At 43.5% G+C, this 22659-nt stretch overlaps 1 protein-coding gene across 4 annotated transcripts in view; it reads left to right on the forward strand.

Moving 5' to 3' along the window:
- The window catches only part of BZW2 (basic leucine zipper and W2 domains 2), a 45921-nt gene extending 33959 nt beyond the window's left edge, over window positions 1–11962 (forward strand). For all 4 annotated transcript variants that reach the window (XM_072154400.1, XM_072154401.1, XM_072154402.1 and 1 more), the window contains exons 8-12: window positions 7461–7631; window positions 7777–7923; window positions 8035–8173; window positions 9625–9747; window positions 11559–11962. In XM_072154400.1, coding sequence (XP_072010501.1) covers window positions 7461–7631; window positions 7777–7923; window positions 8035–8173; window positions 9625–9747; window positions 11559–11587 — 609 coding nt within the window. In that variant the 3' untranslated portion in view covers window positions 11588–11962. The remainder of the gene's footprint in view (window positions 1–7460; window positions 7632–7776; window positions 7924–8034; window positions 8174–9624; window positions 9748–11558) is intronic.
- Window positions 11963–22659: the final 10697 nt, after the last annotated feature.

The following is a 22659-nucleotide window of genomic DNA, read 5'->3' on the forward strand; positions in this document are numbered from 1 at the left end:
GAGGGGCACCTGATCCATTTGAGAATTGCCGGGAGCGTGTGGAGAAAAAACTGATCGCTGGTCTCACTGACTCCCAGGGTGTTTTACAAGAGTCTCGGGAGGGAATCCTGGGGGTGGTGAGATCGTACTATACTGACTTGTTTCAGAAGAAAGCTTTGGATAAGGAAAAAGTGACCCAATTCTTGGAGGCAACTCCAGGCCCTGACACTAGAGAATTGGACTTTTCTCCTTTAACAGCAGAAATAACGGTAGAGGAGATAAAAGAGGCGATTGATAAGTTACATCTGAAGAAGGCACCAGGTCCTGACGGTATTACAGCAGAATTTTATAAGAAGTTCAGAGACCTCTTGGCTCCAATCCTCGTGGATGTTTACAGAAATTGTCTAGAAAATAACCTGATGCCTCCATCCATGAGGGTCTCATCGCTAATTCTGCTGTCCAAAGGTAAGGAGCCAAGTGACATCAAGAACTGGAGGCCGATCGCCCTCTTGAATGTTGACAGAAAAATTTTGGCAAAAATTCTATTCTGTAGATTAGTCTGTTTGTCCCCGGCACTGTTGGCAGGCTCTCAGTACGGCACAGCAAGAGGGCGGAACATCTCTGGAGCAGTCATCTCGATAAGAGAGATGCTTGAGAGATGTAAAGCTCTGAGGTGTGGGAGATATGTTGTAGGTCTGGACCAGGCTAAAGCCTTTGACAGGGTTGATCACGATTATCTATGGGCCACTTTATCAAAGTACGGTATTCCGGGACAATTTATAGATTGGCTGAGAACTTTGTATAGAGAGGCGAAGAGCTTTCCTCTGATCAATGGTTGGCAGGGGGACACTTTTGAAGTAGAGGCAGGGGTACGACAGGGCTGCCCCCTGAGTCCACTGCTGTATGTGTTTGCCATAGACTTGTTTCTGCGATCACTGCAGCGGTGTGATTTTCAGGGGGTGCCGGTCCCCCATTGCTTGCCCCTGGATGTTGTTGCCTACGCGGATGATGTGACTGTGGTGATATCTGAACCTCGAGAGGTGGAGATGTTGTCTGCAGCCATCAGAAGTTACTCAGAGGCCTCCGGGTCTCTGGTCAACCTTGAGAAGAGTCAAGCTTTCTGGACATTGGATACTGCTCCTGGCTTTGATCTGCCACAGTTCGCCAAGGCCTCCGCCCATATTAAAATCCTTGGGGTTAAATTCGGGAGGGAAGATAATGCCAAACTAAATTGGGAAGAGAAGTTGGATACCGGAAATGTAAAGGTTCAGCGATGGAAGAACTGGAGGCTGACCTATAGAGAAAGGGTTACTCTGATGAAGACTTACCTGGTCCCTGTCTTCCTCTACGTCTCTGTCGTCTTTCCTTTGCCAGAATCTTTCTCCTCTAGGCTCTTTAGCCTGTTCTTCCAGCTTTTATGGGGGAACAGGTTGAACCCAGTAAAAAGAGGGATCACCTACCTGCAGAGGAGAGAGGGTGGGCTGGATATGTTAAATCCAAGGGTATTTTTTGACTCCATGTTTCTGAAAGTTAATTTTGGAAGCTTGGACTCAAATAATGGTCTCCTGTGGGTAAGTAGTGTCAGGGACTGGATATTGCCTTTTGCAGAATCCTGGATGCGAGGCGGCAGTCTCAAGAGGGGCCGATGGACTCCTGGCTTCCTCCCCCAGTATCTGGAGTATGGGATACGGTGTTTAAGGAAATGGGGGATAGAAAAGTCTTTCATAGAAACTAAGACCAGGAAAGATCTCTACTCCAGAGTCTGTAGGACCTTCTACTCTCTACAGCTGGCACTTCCGGATTGTCCAACCACCACCCTAAAGGACAGTCTGAGGTTCTTGAATGGTCGGAGGCTGCCCCATAAGTTCTGTGACATCGCCTGGCTCTCATTACAGGGAAAGCTCTTTGTCAGGGGAAATCTAAAGTTCCTGAGTGTGGCAGATCGTATGTGTCCCCTCGGGTGTCAGCAGGAGGAGACAATGGTCCACTTTATATCTGAGTGCTGGGGTGGACGGAACATCTGGCGTGAAATATCCACCAAGCTAAAGATACCATCACTGCAGTCCCTCAGGTACCCAGAGATCCTTTATGGTATAAGATCTAATGTACATAACATCAACCAGGAGACCATGTATATAGTTATCCAAGTCATTAAATACTATCACTGGCACATGAGAACCAGAGTGTCTGTCCATAGCGAGCCATTCCACCATCATAAAGCCATAAGCCTCATCATGTCCGAGCTCAGGTGGATCCAGTCATTAGAGGTCAGAAAAAAGGGGGAGAATGTAAGACTCTGGAGGAACATCCATCTAGACTGATTGTAATATGCGATTGTATCTGTTATATATATATATCTTTCTTTATTTTATTTTATTTATTTATTTATTTTTTTTTTTTAAGCCAAAATGGACTTTTAAGTTACAGTTAATCTAAATTTTATTTTTATGAACATGTATGATTTATACTGATGACCTTTAATGTTGATTTATTTGATGGAAAAGTATTTATGTATTTATGTTTGTTTTATACTAATAAAAATTGCCCCCTATGTACAAGAATATAACTACTATAATACTGCCCCTATGTACAAGAATATAACTACTATAATACTGCCCCCTATGTACAAGAATATAACTACTATAATACTGCCCCTATGTACAAGAATATAGCTACTATGATACTGCCCCCTGTGTACAGGAATATAACTACTATAATACTGCCCCCTATGTACAGGAATATAACTACTATAATACTGCCCCTATGTACAAGAATATAACTACTATAATACTGCCCCCTGTGTACAGGAATATAACTACTATAATACTGCCCCCTATGTACAGGAATATAACTACTATAATACTGCCCCCTATGTACAGGAATATAACTACTATAATACTGCCCCCTATATACAGGAATATAACTACTATAATACTGCCCCCTATGTACAGGAATATAACTACTATAATACTGCCCCCTATGTACAAGAATATAACTACTATAATACTTCCCCCTATGTACAAGAATATAACTACTATAATACTGCCCCCTATGTACAAGAATATAACTACTATAATACTGCCCCCTATGTACAAGAATATAACTACTATAATACTGCCCCCTATGTACAAGAATATAACTACTGTAATACTGCCCCCTATGTACAAGAATATAAGTACTGTAATACTGTCCCCTATGTACAAGAATATAAGTACTGTAATACTGCCCCCTATGTACAGGAATATAACTACTATAATACTGCCCCCTATGTACAGGAATATAACTACTATAATACTGCCCCCTATGTACAGGAATATAACTACTATAATACTGCCCTCTATGTACAGGAATATAACTACTGTAATACTGCCCCCTATGTACAAGAATATAACTACTATAATACTTCCCCCTATGTACAAGAATATAACTACTATAATACTACCCCCTATGTACAGGAATATAACTACTATAATACTGCCCCCTATGTACAAGAATATAACTACTGTAATACTGCCCCCTATGTACAAGAATATAAGTACTGTAATACTGTCCCCTATGTACAAGAATATAAGTACTGTAATACTGCCCCCTATGTACAGGAATATAACTACTATAATACTGCCCCCTATGTACAGGAATATAACTACTATAATACTGCCCCCTATGTACAGGAATATAACTACTATAATACTGCCCCCTATGTACAGGAATATAACTACTATAATACTGCCCCCTATGTACAAGAATATAACTACTATAATACTGCCCCCTATGTACAGGAATATAACTACTATAATACTGCCCTCTATGTACAGGAATATAACTACTATAATACTGCCCCCTATGTACAGGAATATAACTACTATAATACTGCCCCCTATGTACAAGAATATAACTACTATAATACTGCCCCCTATGTACAAGAATATAACTACTATAATACTGCCCCTATGTACAAGAATATAACTACTATAATACTGCCTCCTATGTACAAGAATATAACTACTATAATACTGCCCCCTATGTACAGGAATATAACTACTATAATACTGCCCCCTATGTACAGGAATATAACTACTATAATACTGCCCCCTATGTACAGGAATATAACTACTATAATACTGTCCCCTATGTACAAGAATATAACTACTATAATACTGCCCCCTATGTACAGGAATATAACTACTATAATACTGTCCCCTATGTACAAGAATATAACTACTATAATACTGCCCCCTATGTACAGGAATATAACTACTATAATACTGCCCCCTATGTACAAGAATATAACTACTATAATACTGCCCCCTATGTACAGGAATATAACTACTATAATACTGCCCTCTATGTACAGGAATATAACTACTATAATACTGCCCCCTATGTACAGGAATATAACTACTATAATACTGCCCCCTATGTACAAGAATAAAACTACTATAATACTGCCCCCTATGTACAAGAATATAACTACTATAATACTGCCCCTATGTACAAGAATATAACTACTATAATACTGCCTCCTATGTACAAGAATATAACTACTATAATACTGCCCCCTATGTACAGGAATATAACTACTATAATACTGCCCCCTATGTACAGGAATATAACTACTATAATACTGCCCCCTATGTACAGGAATATAACTACTATAATACTGTCCCCTATGTACAAGAATATAACTACTATAATACTGCCCCCTATGTACAGGAATATAACTACTATAATACTGTCCCCTATGTACAGGAATATAACTACTATTATACTGCCCCCTATGTACAGGAATATAACTACTATAATACTGCCCCCTATGTACAGGAATATAACTACTATAATACTGTCCCCTATGTACAAGAATATAACTACTATAATACTGCCCCCTATGTACAGGAATATAACTACTATAATACTGTCCCCTATGTACAGGAATATAACTACTATAATACTGCCCCCTATGTACAGGAATATAACTACTATAATACTGCCCCCTATGTACAGGAATATAACTACTATAATACTGTCCCCTATGTACAAGAATATAACTACTATAATACTGCCTCCTATGTACAGGAATATAACTACTATAATACTGTCCCCTATGTACAAGAATATAACTACTATAATACTGCCCCCTATGTACAGGAATATAACTACTATAATACTGCCCCCTATGTACAGGAATATAACTACTATAATACTGCCCCCTATGTACAGGAATATGACTACTATAATACTGCCCCCTATGTACAGGAATATAACTACTATAATACTGTCCCCTATGTACAGGAATATAACTACTATAATACTGTCCCCTATGTACAAGAATATAACTACTATAATACTGCCCCCTATGTACAGGAATATAACTACTATAATACTGCCCTCTATGTACAGGAATATAACTACTGTAATACTGCCCCCTATGTACAGGAATATAACTACTGTAATACTGCCCCCTATGTACAAGAATATAACTACTGTAATACTTCCCCCTATGTACAGGAATATAACTACTATAATACTGCCCCCTATGTACAGGAATATAACTACTATGATACTGCCCCCTATGTAGAAGAATATAACTACTATAATACTGCCCCCTATGTACAAGAATATAACTACTATAATACTGCCTCCTATGTAGAAGAATATAACTACTATAATACTGCCCCCTATGTACAGGAATATAACTACTATAATACTGTCCCCTATGTACAAGAATATAACTACTATAATACTGCCCCCTATGTACAGGAATATAACTACTATGATACTGCCCCCTATGTAGAAGAATATAACTACTATAATACTGCCCCCTATGTACAAGAATATAACTACTATGATACTGCCCCCTATGTAGAAGAATATAACTACTATAATACTGCCCCCTATGTACAAGAATATAACTACTATAATACTGCCTCCTATGTAGAAGAATATAACTACTATAATACTGCCCCCTATGTACAGGAATATAACTACTATAATACTGCCCCTATGTACAAGAATATAACTACTATAATACTGCTCCCTATGTACAAGAATATAACTACTATAATACTGCCCCCTATGTACAGGAATATAACTACTATAATACTGCCCCCTATGTACAGGAATATAACTACTATAATACTGCCCCCTATGTATAGGAATATAACTACTATAATACTGCCCCCTATGTACAGGAATATGACTACTATAATACTGCCCCCTATGTATAGGAATATAACTACTATAATACTGTCCCCTATGTACAGGAATATAACTACTATAATACTGTCCCCTATGTACAAGAATATAACTACTATAATACTGCCTCCTATGTACAAGAATATAACTACTATAATACTGCCCCCTATGTACAGGAATATAACTACTATAATGCTGTCCCCTATGTACAAGAATATAACTACTATAATACTGCCCCCTATGTAGAAGAATATAACTACTATAATACTGCCCCCTATGTAGAGGAATATAACTACTATGATACTGCCCCCTATGTAGAAGAATATAACTACTATAATACTGCCTCCTATGTAGAAGAATATAACTACTATAATACTGTCCCCTATGTACAAGAATATAACTACTATAATACTGCCCCCTATGTACAGGAATATAACTACTATAATACTGTCCCCTATGTACAAGAATATAACTACTATAATACTGTCCCCTATGTACAGGAATATAACTACTATAATACTGCCCCCTATGTACAAGAATATAACTACTATAATACTGCCCCCTATGTACAAGAATATAACTACTATAATACTGCCCCCTATGTACAGGAATATAACTACTATAATACTGCCCCCTATGTACAGGAATATGACTACTATAATACTGCCCCCTATGTACAGGAATATGACTACTATAATACTGCCCCCTATGTACAAGAATATAACTACTATAATACTGTCCCCTATGTACAAGAATATAACTACTATAATGCTGTCCCCTATGTACAAGAATATATCTACTATAATGCTGCCCCCTATGTACAAGAATATAACTACTATAATACTGTCCCCTATGTACAAGAATATAACTACTATAATACTGCCCCCTATGTACAAGAATATATCTACTATAATACTGCCCCCTATGTACAGGAATATATCTACTATAATACTGCCCCCTATGTACAGGAATATAACTACTATGATACTGCCCCCTATGTAGAAGAATATAACTACTATAATACTGCCCCCTATGTAGAAGAATATAACTACTATAATACTGCTCCCTATGTACAAGAATATAACTACTATAATACTGCCCCCTATGTACAGGAATATAACTACTATAATACTGCTCCCTATGTACAAGAATATAACTACTATAATACTGCCCCCTATGTACAGGAATATAACTACTATAATACTGCCCCCTATGTACAGGAATATAACTACTATAATACTGCCCCCTATGTACAGGAATATAACTACTATAATACTTCCCCCTCCTAGGAGCTGTTTCCGGCCAATCGGCAGACAGTTGATCATTTCTCTAAGTATTTTACTGACGCAGACCTGAAGGAGCTCAGTGATTTCCTGCGGGTCCAGCAATCTCTGGGAACTCGGAAGGAACTGCAGAAGGAATTACAGGAACGTTTATCTGAAGAATGTCCAATCAAGGAGGTAACGTTGTCCCCGCAGACGGAGGCAACACATGGAATAATACCGCTATTCAGTGCTGTGATAATGCCGCTCATACCTCCAGTGACTCCTTATGACCCCAGCTCTACAGTTCGCTTACAGTTTCTCCTCGTTTCATTATCTGCAGATCGTTATCTACCTAAAAGAGGAGATGAAACGTAGCGAGATATCGGAGCCGGCCGTGATCGGGCTCCTGTGGACCTGCGTGATGAACGCCGTGGAATGGAACAAGAAGGAGGAGCTGGTGGCGGAGCAGGCTCTGAAGCACTTAAAGGTGAGGATTTAAAGGGACGTTCTAGCCCTTATGACATCTGTGTTGTATCTCCAGATTGTTACAAGACTGATATTATGTAACTATAAATAATATCATCACCTCGTCTTCCAGCAATATGCTCCCCTCCTGGCCGTATTCAGCACACAGGGCCAATCAGAGCTCGTCCTGCTACAGAAGGTCCAAGAATATTGTTACGATAACATCCACTTCATGAAAGCCTTCCAGAAGATTGTAGTCCTGTTCTATAAAGGTGAGAAGATGCTGAAATATTACACAGGGGCAGTATTATAGTAGTTATATTCTTGTACATAGGGGGCAGTATTATAGTAGTTATATTCTTGTACATAGGGGGAAGTATTATAGTAGTTATATTCTTGTACATAGGGAGTAGTATTATAGTAGTTATATTCTTGTACATAGGGGCAGTATTATAGTAGTTATATTCTTGTACATAGGGGGCAGTATTATAGTGGTTATATTCCTGTACATAGGGGCAGTATTATAGTAGTTATATTCCTGTACATAGGGGGCAGTATTATAGTAGTTATATTTCTGTACATAGGGGGCAGTATTATAGTAGTTATATTCTTGTACATAGGGGGCAGTATTATAGTAGTTATATTCCTGTACATAGGGGGCAGTATTATAGTAGTTATATTCTTGTACATAGGGGGCCGTATTATAGTAGTTATATTCCTGTACATAGGGGGCAGTATTATAGTAGTTATATTCTTGTACATAGGGGGCAGTATTATAGTAGTTATATTCCTGTACATAGGGGGCAGTATTATAGTAGTTATATTCTTGTACATAGGGGGCAGTATTATAGTAGTTATATTCCTGTACATAGGGGGCAGTATTATAGTAGTTATATTCTTGTACATAGGGGGCAGTATTATAGTAGTTATATTCCTGTACATAGGAGGCAGTATTATAGTAGTTATATTCCTGTACATAGGAGGCAGTATTATAGTAGTTATATTCCTGTACATAGGAGGCAGTATTATAGTAGTTATATTCTTGTACATAGGGGGCAGTATTATAGTAGTTATATTCTTGTACATAGGGGGCAGTATTATAGTAGTTATATTCCTGTACATAGGGGGCAGTATTATAGTAGTTATATTCTTGTACATAGGGGGCAGTATTATAGTAGTTATATTCTTGTACATAGGGGGCAGTATTATAGTAGTTATATTCCTGTACATAGGGGGCAGTATTATAGTAGTTATATTCCTGTACATAGGGAGCAGTATTATAGTAGTTATATTCTTGTACATAGGAGCAGTATTATAGTAGTTATATTCCTGTACATGGGGGGCAGTATTATAGTAGTTATATTCTTGTACATAGGGGGCAGTATTATAGTAGTTATATTCTTGTACATAGGGGGCAGTATTATAGTAGTTATATCCCTGTACATAGGGGGCAGTATTATAGTAGTTATATTCCTGTACATAGGGAGCAGTATTATAGTAGTTATATTCCTGTACATAGGGGGCAGTATTATAGTAGTTATATTCTTGTACATGGGGGGCAGTATTATAGTAGTTATATTCTTGTACATAGGGGGCAGTATTATAGTAGTTATATTCCTGTACATAGGGGGCAGTATTATAGTAGTTATATTCCTGTACATAGGGGGCAGTATTATAGTAGTATGTATTTCTGATATTTCTGGGATATTTTCTGGGGTCTCAGCGGATGTCCTGGGAGAAGAAGCCATTCTGAAGTGGTATAAGGAAGCGCACATCGCCAAGGGAAAAAGCGTCTTTCTTGACCAGATGAAGAAATTTGTTGAGTGGCTTCAAAATGCAGAAGAAGGTAAATACATTGTATGTTGTGTGATTCTTCCTTTCTTTCTGGCTCGCATATAGTGCAGGCGCTGTAGATAACAGAACAGTATCTGTAAGGTTGTATGTGATGCTATGGGATTCTCTGTGTTCTCGCTTCCCTTTTTTGTCACCTTTGCTGTAGATCCATGTAGAAAGTTCTATTGTTGGGTGCTGCCCTCTAGTGGAGATCACAGAGCACCAAACTTCATGACCGGTGGACAGACCTATAAAGGGGCTTTCAGGGAGTGTATATTGTGTATATTGTGCCTTTCTGTGTGTCTGTGAGACTGCATGCTGTGAGAGGGGAAAGGGAGATGGACCCCCAATTATCAGCAGTAAGGATTGAAGACCCTGCAGTGCTCTTCCAGAAGCGCGGGGTTACCTCAAAAAGCTGGAGGAAGACGGAATGTCTGTGCTGCCACTTAGACGGGATTTCTTGAATATGTTGTGCAGCACTAGGGTAAAGTTATACAATGTTTTTCTGTAGGAATCATTATAACCACATGATGCATGGAGCTACTTGTATTATAGTATACATGCAGCTACATCCCCTCCAATGCAGTGTATGTGATCACCACTAAGAGGCAGTACTGGTATAGTGCTTCCTTCAAAGAAACATTTCTAACAACATGAGAATTGGAGCTGCTCTCTTTCCCCTCTCATAGCGTGCAGCCTCACAGAAGAGGAGAAACTGCAGCTACATCCCCCTGCAATGCAGTGTATATAATCACCACTAGGAGGCAGTATTCATATGCTTCCTACAGAGAAACATTGTAACGACATGAGAGTTGGAGCTGCTCTCTCTCCCCTCTCACAGCAGAGGAGAAACTGCAGCTGTATCCCCCTCCAATGCAGTGTATGTGATGACCACAAGGAGGCAGTACTGATGCATTGCTTTCCGTTTGCCCATCAGTAACACTATAATTCGGAGTCCAGATGGGATAAAGTTTTATACAATGTTTTTCTGTAGGAATCATTATAACCACGTGATACATGGAGCTGCTCTCTCTCCGCTCTCACCGCAGCGGAGAAACTGCAGCTACATCCCCCTCCAATGCAGTGTATGTGATGACCACAAGGAGGCAGTACTGATGCATTGTTTTCCGTTTGCCAATCAATAACACTATAATTCTCTGTGTCGGAGTCCAGATGGGGTAAAGTTATACAATGTTTTTCTGTAGGACTCATTATAACCACATGGAGCTGCTCTCTCTCCCCTCTCACCGCAGCGGAGAAACTGCAGCTACATCCCCCTCCAATGCAATGTATGTGATCACCACTAGGAGACAGTATTGATATAGTGCTTCCTACAGAGAAACATTGTAACGACATGAGAAATGGAGCTGCTCTCTCTCCCCTCTCACAGCGTTCAGCCTCACAGCAAAGGAGAAATTGCGGCTACATCCCCCTCCAATGCAGTGTATGTGATCACCACTAGGAGGCAGTATTGATATAATGCTTCCTACAGAGAAACGTTATAACGACATGAGAAATGGAGCTGCTCTCCCTCGCCTCTCACAGCAGAGAAGAAACTGCAGCTACATCCCCCTCCAGTGCAATGTATGTGATCACCACTAGGAGGCAGTACTGGTATAGTGCTTCCTACAGAGAAACATTGTAACAACTTGAGAAATAGAGCTGCTCTCTCTCCCCTCTCACAGCGTGCAGCCTCACAGTAGAGGAGAAACTGCAGCTACATTCCCCTTCAATGCAGTGTTTGTGACGACCACAAGGAGGCAGTACTGATGCATTGTTTTCCGTTTGCCCATCAGTAACACTGTAATTCTCTGCGTTTCCTAGAGTCGGAGTCTGAAGGAGAAGAGAACTGAGCGGCGGCGGACGGTTCCGCAGACGAGAGACTTAAACGTAGCATCTGGCGGGAGATTGTGAGCTACAAGTGGTCCGTGTTTCCTAGGAGAATCGGTGTAGAGCTGCTGCACTCAGGCAATTAGATCCTTCATCTGGACGTCTACCTCTGGTCAGTCTCCTGATCTTAGGCAAAGCCATCCACGCGGGAGCCATAGGGAGGGCGGAGCCGCTTCTCATTGGACTCCTCCTACTTGTCAGTATTTCCGAGCAGCGGATGCACAGCGCCGACCCGTGTGTACAGCTCTATAGTGTGTGCTCGTAGCTCAGTATCCGCTTGTGGGTGTCATATATGATTAACCCTTTTTTTCCCTTTTGAATAAAGGCTTTTTATCTTATGAGTTGTGTGTGTTACTATATTGCTCATATTACAACCTGTAGTGCGGCTTCTTGATGGGTTAAGGGCAGAAGAAGAGGACACCAGGATATCGAGGTCAATGTCCATACAGGGACAAACGTTCTTTTCATTTGTTGTCCAGGGCTCGAAAAACATGACAAAAATTCTTCCAAAAATATCGCCACCCCATGGTCTGTGCAGGTACTGCAGCTCAGCTGCAAATGGGCAGAGTGACGGATCCGGGGGCAGATAAATACCGTATATAATAGTGAGCCGCAGGTGAGTCCGGCGCCCCCCACCACTCCTCTCTTCTGTGGGTAACTGAATCTGTGGTACAGAATGGAGCGCTGGGATCGATAATACAAAGGTCCAGTAGGTCCTAGCATGTAACTACAGAGGGCAGTATTGGGGGGGGTTATTCTTACATGTGTGGTAAAACAGGGGGCAGTACTGGAGGGTCAGTGTTACTAGTGGGGTACCACGGGGGGCAGTATTGTGGGGTCAGTGTTACTAGTGGGGTACCACGGGTGCAGTATTGTGGGGTCAGTGTTACTAGTGGGGTACCACGGGGGGCAATATTGGAAGGGTCATTGTTACTACTGGGGTTACGCAGGGGGCAGTATTGGAGAGGTCATTGTTACTAGTGGGGTAACACAGGGGGCAGTATTGGAGGGGTCAGGGTTTCTAGTGGGGTAACACGGCACCCTCACCCTATAGGTGATACAACACTCCTGTGATCACCCTCACCCCTCACCCTATAGGTGATACAACACTCCTGTGATCACCCTCACCCTATAGGTGATACAACACTCCTGTGATCACCCTCACCCCTCACCCTATAGGTGATACAACACTCCTGTGATCACCCTCACCCTATAGGTGATACAACACTCCTGTGATCACCCCTCACCCTATAGGTGATACAACACTCCTGTGATCACCCTCCCCTATAGGTGATACAACACTCCTGTGACCACCCTCACCCTATAGGTGATACAACACTCCTGTGATCACCCTCACCCCTCACCCTATAGGTGATACAACACTCCTGTGATCACCCTCCCCTATAGGTGATACAACACTCCTGTGACCACCCTCACCCTATAGGTGATACAACACTCCTGTGACCACCCTCACCCTATAGGTGATACAACACTCCTGTGACCACCCTCACCCTATAGGTGATACAACACTCCTGTGACCACCCTCACCCTATAGGTGATACAACACTCCTGTGATCACCCTCCCCTATAGGTGATACAACACTCCTGTGACCACCTCACCCTATAGGTGATACAACACTCCTGTGACCACCCTCCCCTATAGGTGATACAACACTCCTGTGACCACCCTCGCCCTATAGGTGATACAACACTCCTGTGACCACCTCACCCTATAGGTGATACAACACTCCTGTGACCACCCTCACCCTATAGGTGATACAACACTCCTGTGACCACCCTCACCCTATAGGTGATACAACACTCCTGTGACCACCTCACCCTATAGGTGATACAACACTCCTGTGACCACCCTCGCCCTATAGGTGATACAACACTCCTGTGATCACCCTCCCCTATAGGTGATACAACACTCCTGTGACCACCTCACCCTATAGGTGATACAACACTCCTGTGACCACCCTCGCCCTATAGGTGATACAACACTCCTGTGACCACCCTCGCCCTATAGGTGATACAACACTCCTGTGACCACCCTCACCCTATAGGTGATACAACACTCCTGTGACCACCTCACCCTATAGGTGATACAACACTCCTGTGACCACCCTCACCCTATAGGTGATACAACACTCCTGTGACCACCTCACCCTATAGGTGATACAACACTCCTGTGATCACCCTCACCCTATAGGTGATACAACACTCCTGTGATCACCCTCACCCCTCACCCTATAGGTGATACAACACTCCTGTGATCATCCTCCCCTATAGGTGATACAACACTCCTGTGATCATCCTCCCCTATAGGTGATACAACACTCATGTGATCACCCTCACCCCTCACCCTATAGGTCAGTGGTGGCGAACCTATGGCACGGGTGCCAGAGGTGGCACTCAGAGCCATTTCTGTGGGCACTCGGGCCATCAGCCCAGGACAGAATATGGATCAAATCCACCAAATCTTGCAGTCCCAGGCAACTTAAGAAATGCTGCTCTCAGTGCTATTTTACAGCGACACTAGATTGGCTGTGGGAAAACTGAGAACTGTTGAAAGAACTGCAATGTCTTTGGAGGTCATCCTGCTCGACCAATTATTCTTCCTCTACAGAGAGGAAAGGCCAATACAAATGAAAGATGTGGAAGAACAGGTAGCAATAAGTTACTACTTAAAATTCCATGTTGGCACTTCACGGTAAATACGTGGATTTTGGCTGTAGTTTGGGCACTCGGTCTCGAAAAGGTTCGCCATCACTGCTATAGGTGATACAACACTCCTGTGACGGAGGAGGAGGAGGATCCACTTAAAGGGGTTTTTTCCATGAAACAAGTTAGGCCCTATCCACAGTAATAAGACCCCTACAGATCCAGAGAAGGGGGGGGGGGGTCCCCGCCCTTGTGTGACCAGCTACTCAGCTCATCTCTGGGAGTGATAAGGGGTCAGACGGGTACAACGTTTTTGTGACTGTGCGGGATCATCACTAAGACCCCCACAGATCAGCTATTCAGGTTAGGCCCTATCCTTTGTATAGCGCCTGACTTGTGGGAAAACCCCTTTAAGTTTTATGTACTGAAAAGTCCTGACACTTTTTCTGTTTTGTTAGGTTTCCCTAATGGAGCAGGGAACTGACAGCAGAGTATAGGAACGTGCAACCCCCTTCTTCACTATTGCCTTATATAATGCAATGTGGCTGTCAAAACCTTATACAACATCCCCCACCGGGGCCTTTTCTTGGGGCCTGGAGGCAGCCGGGGCCTAGAATACCGGAGTGGCTGGCGGTTGCGGTCTAGGGTGCGCTGTGGTCACGGTGCTTGGTATGGGGACCGGAGGACTGTCCTACAGCCTGGCAGCTCTCCAGCAGGTGGTGTGTGCAAGAAATATGGAGGGAGAGGCTGATGTACTGGTTCTCCCTGGGGCAACCCCTGAGTGTCTGTAATAGGTCCCTGGGTGATGGATGGGGGAGCCTGTGGTGGTGACAGCCGTATCCAGTGATCAGACAGAGGCAACGTTGTGCAAATCATCTCACGGTTCTTTATTGAACAACAGGTAACAGGCATCGGGCCAAAACGGTCAACAGCAGATCTGGAGTCTGGTACTGTAGTGGACGTGGAGACTGGTCCTCAGGATAAGGCACCAGCCTGGTAGTAGATGGGATCATTCACACTGTGGAAGCTGCAGCTCTGGGTTAGAGTCTCCTGACTCAGTTCCTGGGATTGGGTTCTGTGACAGCACTAAAGGGGTCCTGACACTGACTCTCTGTTCACTCTGACTCCTGTAGTCTGGACTGGACCTGACTCCAAGGTGGAGTCTCTCACTCTGTCAGGAGGTCTGACCATGTGCTCCCCCTGCACAGGGGTTTTATACTCCCCCCGGTCAGGTGGTAGCTCCTCTCCAATCTCACTCCAGCTAACAATACAGCCAACTCATTGGTCAATTACTTACATATAGTTAACTGTTGCCTTTCCAGGCAGTATTCACAGGTTGCAATTACTAAGTTACAGCTGCTGACATGGAGAGGGACACTTTGCAATACCTACCTAACCCTTTGCAGCTGCAGGGGTGTTGCAGTTACATGGAAGTAGCATAGTAGGGGTCCATGGCTCTGTCAACCAAAAAATATAAAAGTTATGTCTCCAAAAACATGGCGATACGAAAATAAATGAGATTTCCTCTATAATAGCTTTTCTTTAATAAAATTGTAAAAATATATGAAAAATCTATATAAATGAGGTATCACCGTAACCGTAGTGATCCATAGAATAAAGATAGTGGGGCACATTTACTTACCCGGTCCCGTCGCGATCTCTGCTGTTCGTTGTCCGACGAGGATTCGGAGCTGTCGCGATTCACTAAGATCGTGCGTCCGATATCCTGCATGTGTCGCTTCCCCGCTCAGGTCCCCGGGGTTCACCTTCTTCTTCCCGGTGCATATAAGTGCTTGGCTTGCAACACAATTTTAAATGTTAAATCCCGCGCTCAGTCCAAACTAGTCGGGTTGTCCGACAGTCACGTCCCCCAATTTGTGTTGCATGAAGCGCCAAAATCCGATCGTGTGCGACACAATTCTCACGTAAATGCGGCGCAAAATGGAAAAAGTCAGGAAACCCAACGAAAATGTGGTCCACGGACCCTTAGTAAATGTGCCACAATATGTTATTTTTACGGTACGGTGTACGGCCCCCAAAAATTACAAGGAGAAAGGAAACCAGAATTTACAATTTTCTATCCCTACATACATTTAAGAGTTAATAAAATCTCATCAATAAGATAATGATCAACTAAAATTAAGTATTTGTAAAGTGCATCTAATGTTGCTGAAAATAATCCCATATTTGTCCAAATTGCCGAAAAAATAAAGATTTTATAGCCAATAAAATGTGACAATGCATAATCTGCTCTGAATGGCGCAGCTCCCCCCTCCATGCCCTGGCGTGTGCCCATACAGCAGGTTACCACCACATATGGGGGATTGTTATACTCGGGAGGGATTGGGGATCAAACTTTGTGGAGACATTTGGTATTTTATCCACTGAAAATTTGTACGTTTTTTGAAAAACACATTGGGGCAGATTTACTTACCCGGTACATTCGTGAACCAGCGGCGCGTTCTCTGCGGTGGATTCGGGTCCGGCCGGGATTCATCAAGGTAGTTCCTCCGACGTCCACCAGGTGCCGCTGCTGCGCTGAAGTTCGCCGGAATGCACTGAAGTACACCGGCCTATACCTGGTGAAGGTAAGTGCAAGTCCCGCGACACTTTTTGTTTTTTAAATGCGGTGGTTTTTCCGATTCCGTCGGGTTTTCGTTCGGCCACGCCCCCCGATTTCCGTCGCGTGCATGCCAGTGCTGATGCACCACAATCCGATCGCGTGCGCCAAAATCCCGGGGCAATTCAGGTACAATCGGCACAAATCGGAAATATTCGGGTAACACTTCGGGAAAACGTGTATCGGGCCCTTAGTAAATGACCCCCTTTAATTTAGCCAAAAAAATTTCAAAATTCAAAATTGCACACGATTTTGTTTTATCCCCTGTAAAACAATTAAAGGGTTAACAAACTTCATAAAAGTTGTTTTACATACATTAAGGGGTGTAGTTTCTATAATGGGGTAATTTATGTGGTTTTGCTTTTATTTAGGCCTCTTAAAGTGACTTCAATCCTGAGCAGGTCCCTAAATAGCAGGATTTTGCTTTTTTTATGAAAATTTGAAAAATCGAATCTGACGTTCAAAGCCCCAGAACATCCTACAAAAAGTAGAGAATGCATAAAAAACCATAACAACATAAAGCAGACATGCGGTAAATGTTACTTATTCATTTTTTTACGGTTATGACTATGTGTGGAAAAAGTAGAACATTTTGAATTTCGAATATTGTCAATTTTTCCAAATTTTCACCAAATATCTGTTTTTCTCATAAATAAATGCAAAACATAACACCAAAATTTTTCAACTATCATGAAGTACAAAGTGTCACGAGAAAACAATTTCAAAATCACTTGGATATGATAAAGCGTTTCCAAAGTTATGACCACTTATAGTGACACAGGGCAGTGTGAAAAAATGGGCCGTGTCAGGAAGGTGAAAAGTGGCTTCGGCATTAAGGGGTTAAAGAAACCCCCAAAAAAAGATCCTTCAGACTACATGGGGGAGACTACAGGCTCCCGGAAGGGAGATTGTTGGGGCTATACTGGAGAGAAGTCAGGGTTAGGAGGTCCTGTCCTGCATTATACATGCGGTCCCCTACTTAAGAACACCCAACTTACAGACGAACCCTAGTTACAAACGGACCTCTGGATATTGGTAATTTATTGTACTTTAGTCCTAGGCTACAATGATCAGCTGTAACAGATATCACAGGTGTCTGTAATGAAGATTTATTATTACTCCTGGTTCTTATGACAATTATCCAACATTTTTAAAATCCAATCGTCACAGAGACCAAAAAATTTTTTTTGCTGCGGTTACAATTATAAAGTATACGGTTCTGACTTACATACAAATTCAACTTAAGAACAAACCTACAGAACTTATCTTCTACATAACGCGGGGACTGCCTGTACAGGAAACACTTTGATATAAATGGACAAAGTGTAATACTTCATCTCTCCTGTGGAGGGAGCTGGGAGGACAGATTACAGTTGATTACTGGGGAACTTGATACAAATGTAACAAATACTCAGCTGTGAGTAGTACAGGGTCGGAGGATGTTGTTAGGATGTATAGATTGATTTTATTCCCAGACAGCAAGCGGTGATGTGAAAAGTAGGAAGGTATTTTACATTGGTAAAAGGTGAATGAATATTGAATTCCCTTCATTTCCCCTTCTTATCTGCCCTCCATTCACTACCAAATCTGCCTATAGTTGGTGACCCCCTGAAGGCTCCTTTCACACGAGGGTTGCAGAGTTCGATCAGTGACATTTTCCATCATCCAGTTTTCTGTCCGACGCGACACGCAACAGAAATGGGGGGCGTGGCCGTCTGACAACCCGACGGATTCTGAAAAAACGTGGAATTTAAAAAACTAATTGGGGGTCATTTACTAAGGGCCCGATTCACGTTTTCCCGACGTGTTATCCGAATATTTCCGATTTGCGCCGATTTCCCCTGTATTGCCCCGGGATTTTGGCGCACGCGATCGGATTGTGGCGCATCGGCGCTGGCATGTATGTGATGGAAATCGGGGGGCGTGGCCGAGCAAAGAAATGTGTCGCTTGGGACGCGCTTACCTTCACTTGGTCCGGCCCGGTGAACTCCAGCGCGGTCAGATGCTTTTCAGCGCAGCAGCGCCACCTGGTGGACGGCGGAGGAACTACCTTGATGAATCCCGGCCGGACCCGAATCCAGCGCAGAGAACGCGCCGCTGGATCGCGAACGGACCGGGTAAGTAAATCTGCCCCATTGTGTCGAAAGATCAATCACTCACATGCACCGGGAAGAAGAAGGTGAACTCTTGCGGACCTCGGCGCAGCAGCGACACCTGCAGGAACTTGGGCGCACGACCTTAGTGAATCGCGCTGGACCCAAATCCTCGTCGGACAACGCGCCACTGGATCGCAACTGGACCAGGTAAGTAAATCTGCCCCATTGAGTCAGAGTCCGATGTAAGTCAGACATGTCAGGAACACGCACAGCAAAACTGCTAATGTGAATGGGGCTCGAGGTTTTGTCTCCGATGTGATTTGTTTCAGACCCGCGACATGGACCACAGGGTGGAGGGATTTCACGGACCAAACACTTGTGCCAGGAGTTCATGTTTTCGGGACTGTCTACCATACATGGGGTCCTGTCCCTGGAGCAGTGTTTGGTCCATGAAATGGAGCCAGTACATGGTCCTTGTATCACAGACCAATCACTCGTCTGAGACAAGTAACTGGAGAGACTAGAGGAGGATTAGAAGTACAGCACATAGCTCTGCATGGGAGCTGTATACCGTGGCTTAGCTATCGGCTGATTCCCAATAATCCAAATTCGGAGTCCTGGATTTCCTAGTAAGCCAATGTTATAGCACGGTGATGACAACGTTTAGATAGAAAAGTACCAACAGGGCAATATTTTATAATAATTAATTTGGGCTGCAGGGTGGCGCAGGAAGTGGCGCAGGAAGTGGGCTGTCATTTTCAGTGTGACTGCTGAGCTTCATGCGGCAGTCACCGCCCCTAATCCCACCCCCTCATGAATACGCCGACCGCTTACAGCGCGGTCCGGCTTTTTCTATTGTACAGCGCAGCAGTGTTTGTTAGCGTTATCGGAGGTTTTCCGATAACGCTAGCAGTGTAACACTGCTGGGACTGTTGTAGCACTAGGAGCTGATTACTTTAGTGCAGTTTTTACAGGTGACAGGTCCTCTTTAAGTTTGTGCCGCAAGAGATTGATGATTTGGTGCACAAACAAAAAGGATTAGAACGGTCTCCACATTCATGAAGGTGAAATAGACCTCCCCAGACCAGATTTTAGCTGCTCTAATTGTGCGCCAAATATTGCGCCACAAAAGCAGTTGGAAAAATAGAAGCGCCAGAAAAGTGGCAGATTCACAAGTGGCGATACAATTTTGTGACGAAAAACAGAACAAGGCGTGAGTGTCAGAAAAGCACCAAAATTATGGCGCAAAACACTTCATAAATAAGGCGCAAGAGGTGCAGCAAGGGGGAATTTTTTTTTGCCAGTTTTGTGTTTGAAAGTCGAAAATAAATGTCCCCCCCCCACTGTATCTCTCTATGAGGGTGCGTTCACACGTTGCGTTTTGGTTGCGTTTTCATTGCGTTTTAAACGCATATACAACAGCTGATGAGAGGTAATTTGCCTAATTACATTACCGTTTACGTTTGTAAACGCAATGTTAACGCATGTGTTAACAAAACGCATGCGTTAACGCGTTGTTAGCGCATGCGTTAACATCGCGTTTACGATGCGTTTTGTAAACGGAAATGTTAACAGTGGTGTAATTAGGCAAATAACCTCTCCTCAGCTGTTGTATATGCGTTTCAAACGCAACAAAAACGCAGGTCAAAACGTAACGTGTGAACGCGCCCTGAGGATTGCTTGATAAAATGCATCTGTCAAGTGAAATGATTGGATCCCCTGTTATCTGATACATTTGTATCTTTCATTTGTGCTTATTTGAATACATAGGGGCACATTTACTGACCTGGTCCACCTAGTTCACCGAAAGTGCATTGTCTGACAATAATGATCTCTGCCGAAGTTCGTGCACCCGATATCCTGCATGTGTCGCTCCCGCTGAGGTCTGCCGGAGTTCACCTTCTTCTTCCTGGTGTATGTAAGTGCATTGTCCGTGGATAATGCGCTGTGCAGGGAGTCACTAAGATCGTGCGCCCGATATCCGGCATGTGTCGCTTCCCCGCTCAGGTCCCTGGAGTTCACCTTCTTCTTCCTGGTGCATGTAAGTGCATTGTCCGTGGATAATGCGCTGTGCAGGGAGTCACTAAGATCGTGCGCCCGATATCCTGCATGTGTCGCTTCCCCGCTCAGGTCCCCGGAGTTCACCTTCTTATTCCTGGTGCATGTAAGTGCATTGTCCATGTATAATGCGCTGTGCGGGGTATCCTGCATGTGTCGCTTCCCCGCTCAGGTCCCCGGAGTTCACCTTCTTCTTCCTGGTGCATGTAAGTGCATTGTCCGTGTATAATGCGCTGTGCGGGGAGTCACTAAGATCCTGCACCCGATATCCTGCATGTGTCACTTCCCCGCTCAGGTCCCTGGAGTTCACCTTCTTCTTCCTGGTGCATGTAAGTGCATTGTCCGTGTATAATGCGCTGTGCGGGGAGTCACTAAGATCGTGCGCCCAATATCCTGCATGTGTCGCTTCCCCGCTCAGGTCCCCGGAGTTCACCTTCTTCTTCCTGGTGCATGTAAGTGCATTGTCCGTGTATAATGCGCTGTGCGGGGAGTCACTAAGATCGTGCGCCTGATATCCTGCATGTGTCACTTCCCCGCTCAGGTCCCTGGAGTTCACCTTCTTCTTCCTGGTGCATGTAAGTGCATTGTCCGTGTATAATGCGCTGTGCGGGGAGTCACTAAGATCCTGCACCCGATATCCTGCATGTGTCACTTCCCCGCTCAGGTCCCTGGAGTTCACCTTCTTCTTCCTGGTGCATGTAAGTGCATTGTCCGTGTATAATGCGCTGTGCGGGGAGTCACTAAGATCGTGCGCCCAATATCCTGCATGTGTCGCTTCCCCGCTCAGGTCCCCGGAGTTCACCTTCTTCTTCCTGGTGCATGTAAGTGCATTGTCCGTGTATAATGCGCTGTGCGGGGAGTCACTAAGATCGTGCGCCTGATATCCTGCATGTGTCACTTCCCCGCTCAGGTCCCTGGAGTTCACCTTCTTCTTCCTGGTGCATGTAAGTGCATTGGACGCAATTTGAAAGTTAAATCCCGCGCTCAGTCCGAATCAGTTAGATTGTCCAATGGCCCTTACCCCGATTTGTGTCGCATAGAAGCAGCACAGCTGCACCAAAATCCGATCCCAATCCCAGCACAGACACATGTTAAATACCTGTCCTTGAAATCCTTGAAAAAGGTGCAAAGTTCGACAAAAGTGCAGCGCGCGACCCTGAGTAAATGAGCCCCAATGTATTATCCTGGCGGTTTTATAAGTTCCATTGTGGTTATTGGATTCATTGCATTTTGTTGATCCTATTGTTTCATCTGATTATGTTATCGCTCTGCAATATCCTGTTTTCTTTGTATATGTGCCCCGTGACCTGTACTGCGCTGCAGACTATGATGGCGATATATAAATAAAGCATTAATATTATTATTAATATTTATTAGTATTTAGATGGTAACAGTATATGGGGGTGGGGTAATTATAAGAGGGGGTTACACTAATTAATCTTTAGAATAAAGATACATTAGGAGCATTATATGTAGTATAGGGGGCTGCAAATGGGTGCATTTCACAGTGGGAGGGGGTATTGTAATATATGGGGTCCATTAGGAGGTCGTACCAAGATACAACGTGTAGAAGGGGTTGTCGATGTTTTTGAGGTAA

This window comes from Engystomops pustulosus, chromosome 5, assembly GCF_040894005.1.
Source record: "Engystomops pustulosus chromosome 5, aEngPut4.maternal, whole genome shotgun sequence".
Taxonomy (NCBI): domain Eukaryota; kingdom Metazoa; phylum Chordata; class Amphibia; order Anura; family Leptodactylidae; genus Engystomops; species Engystomops pustulosus.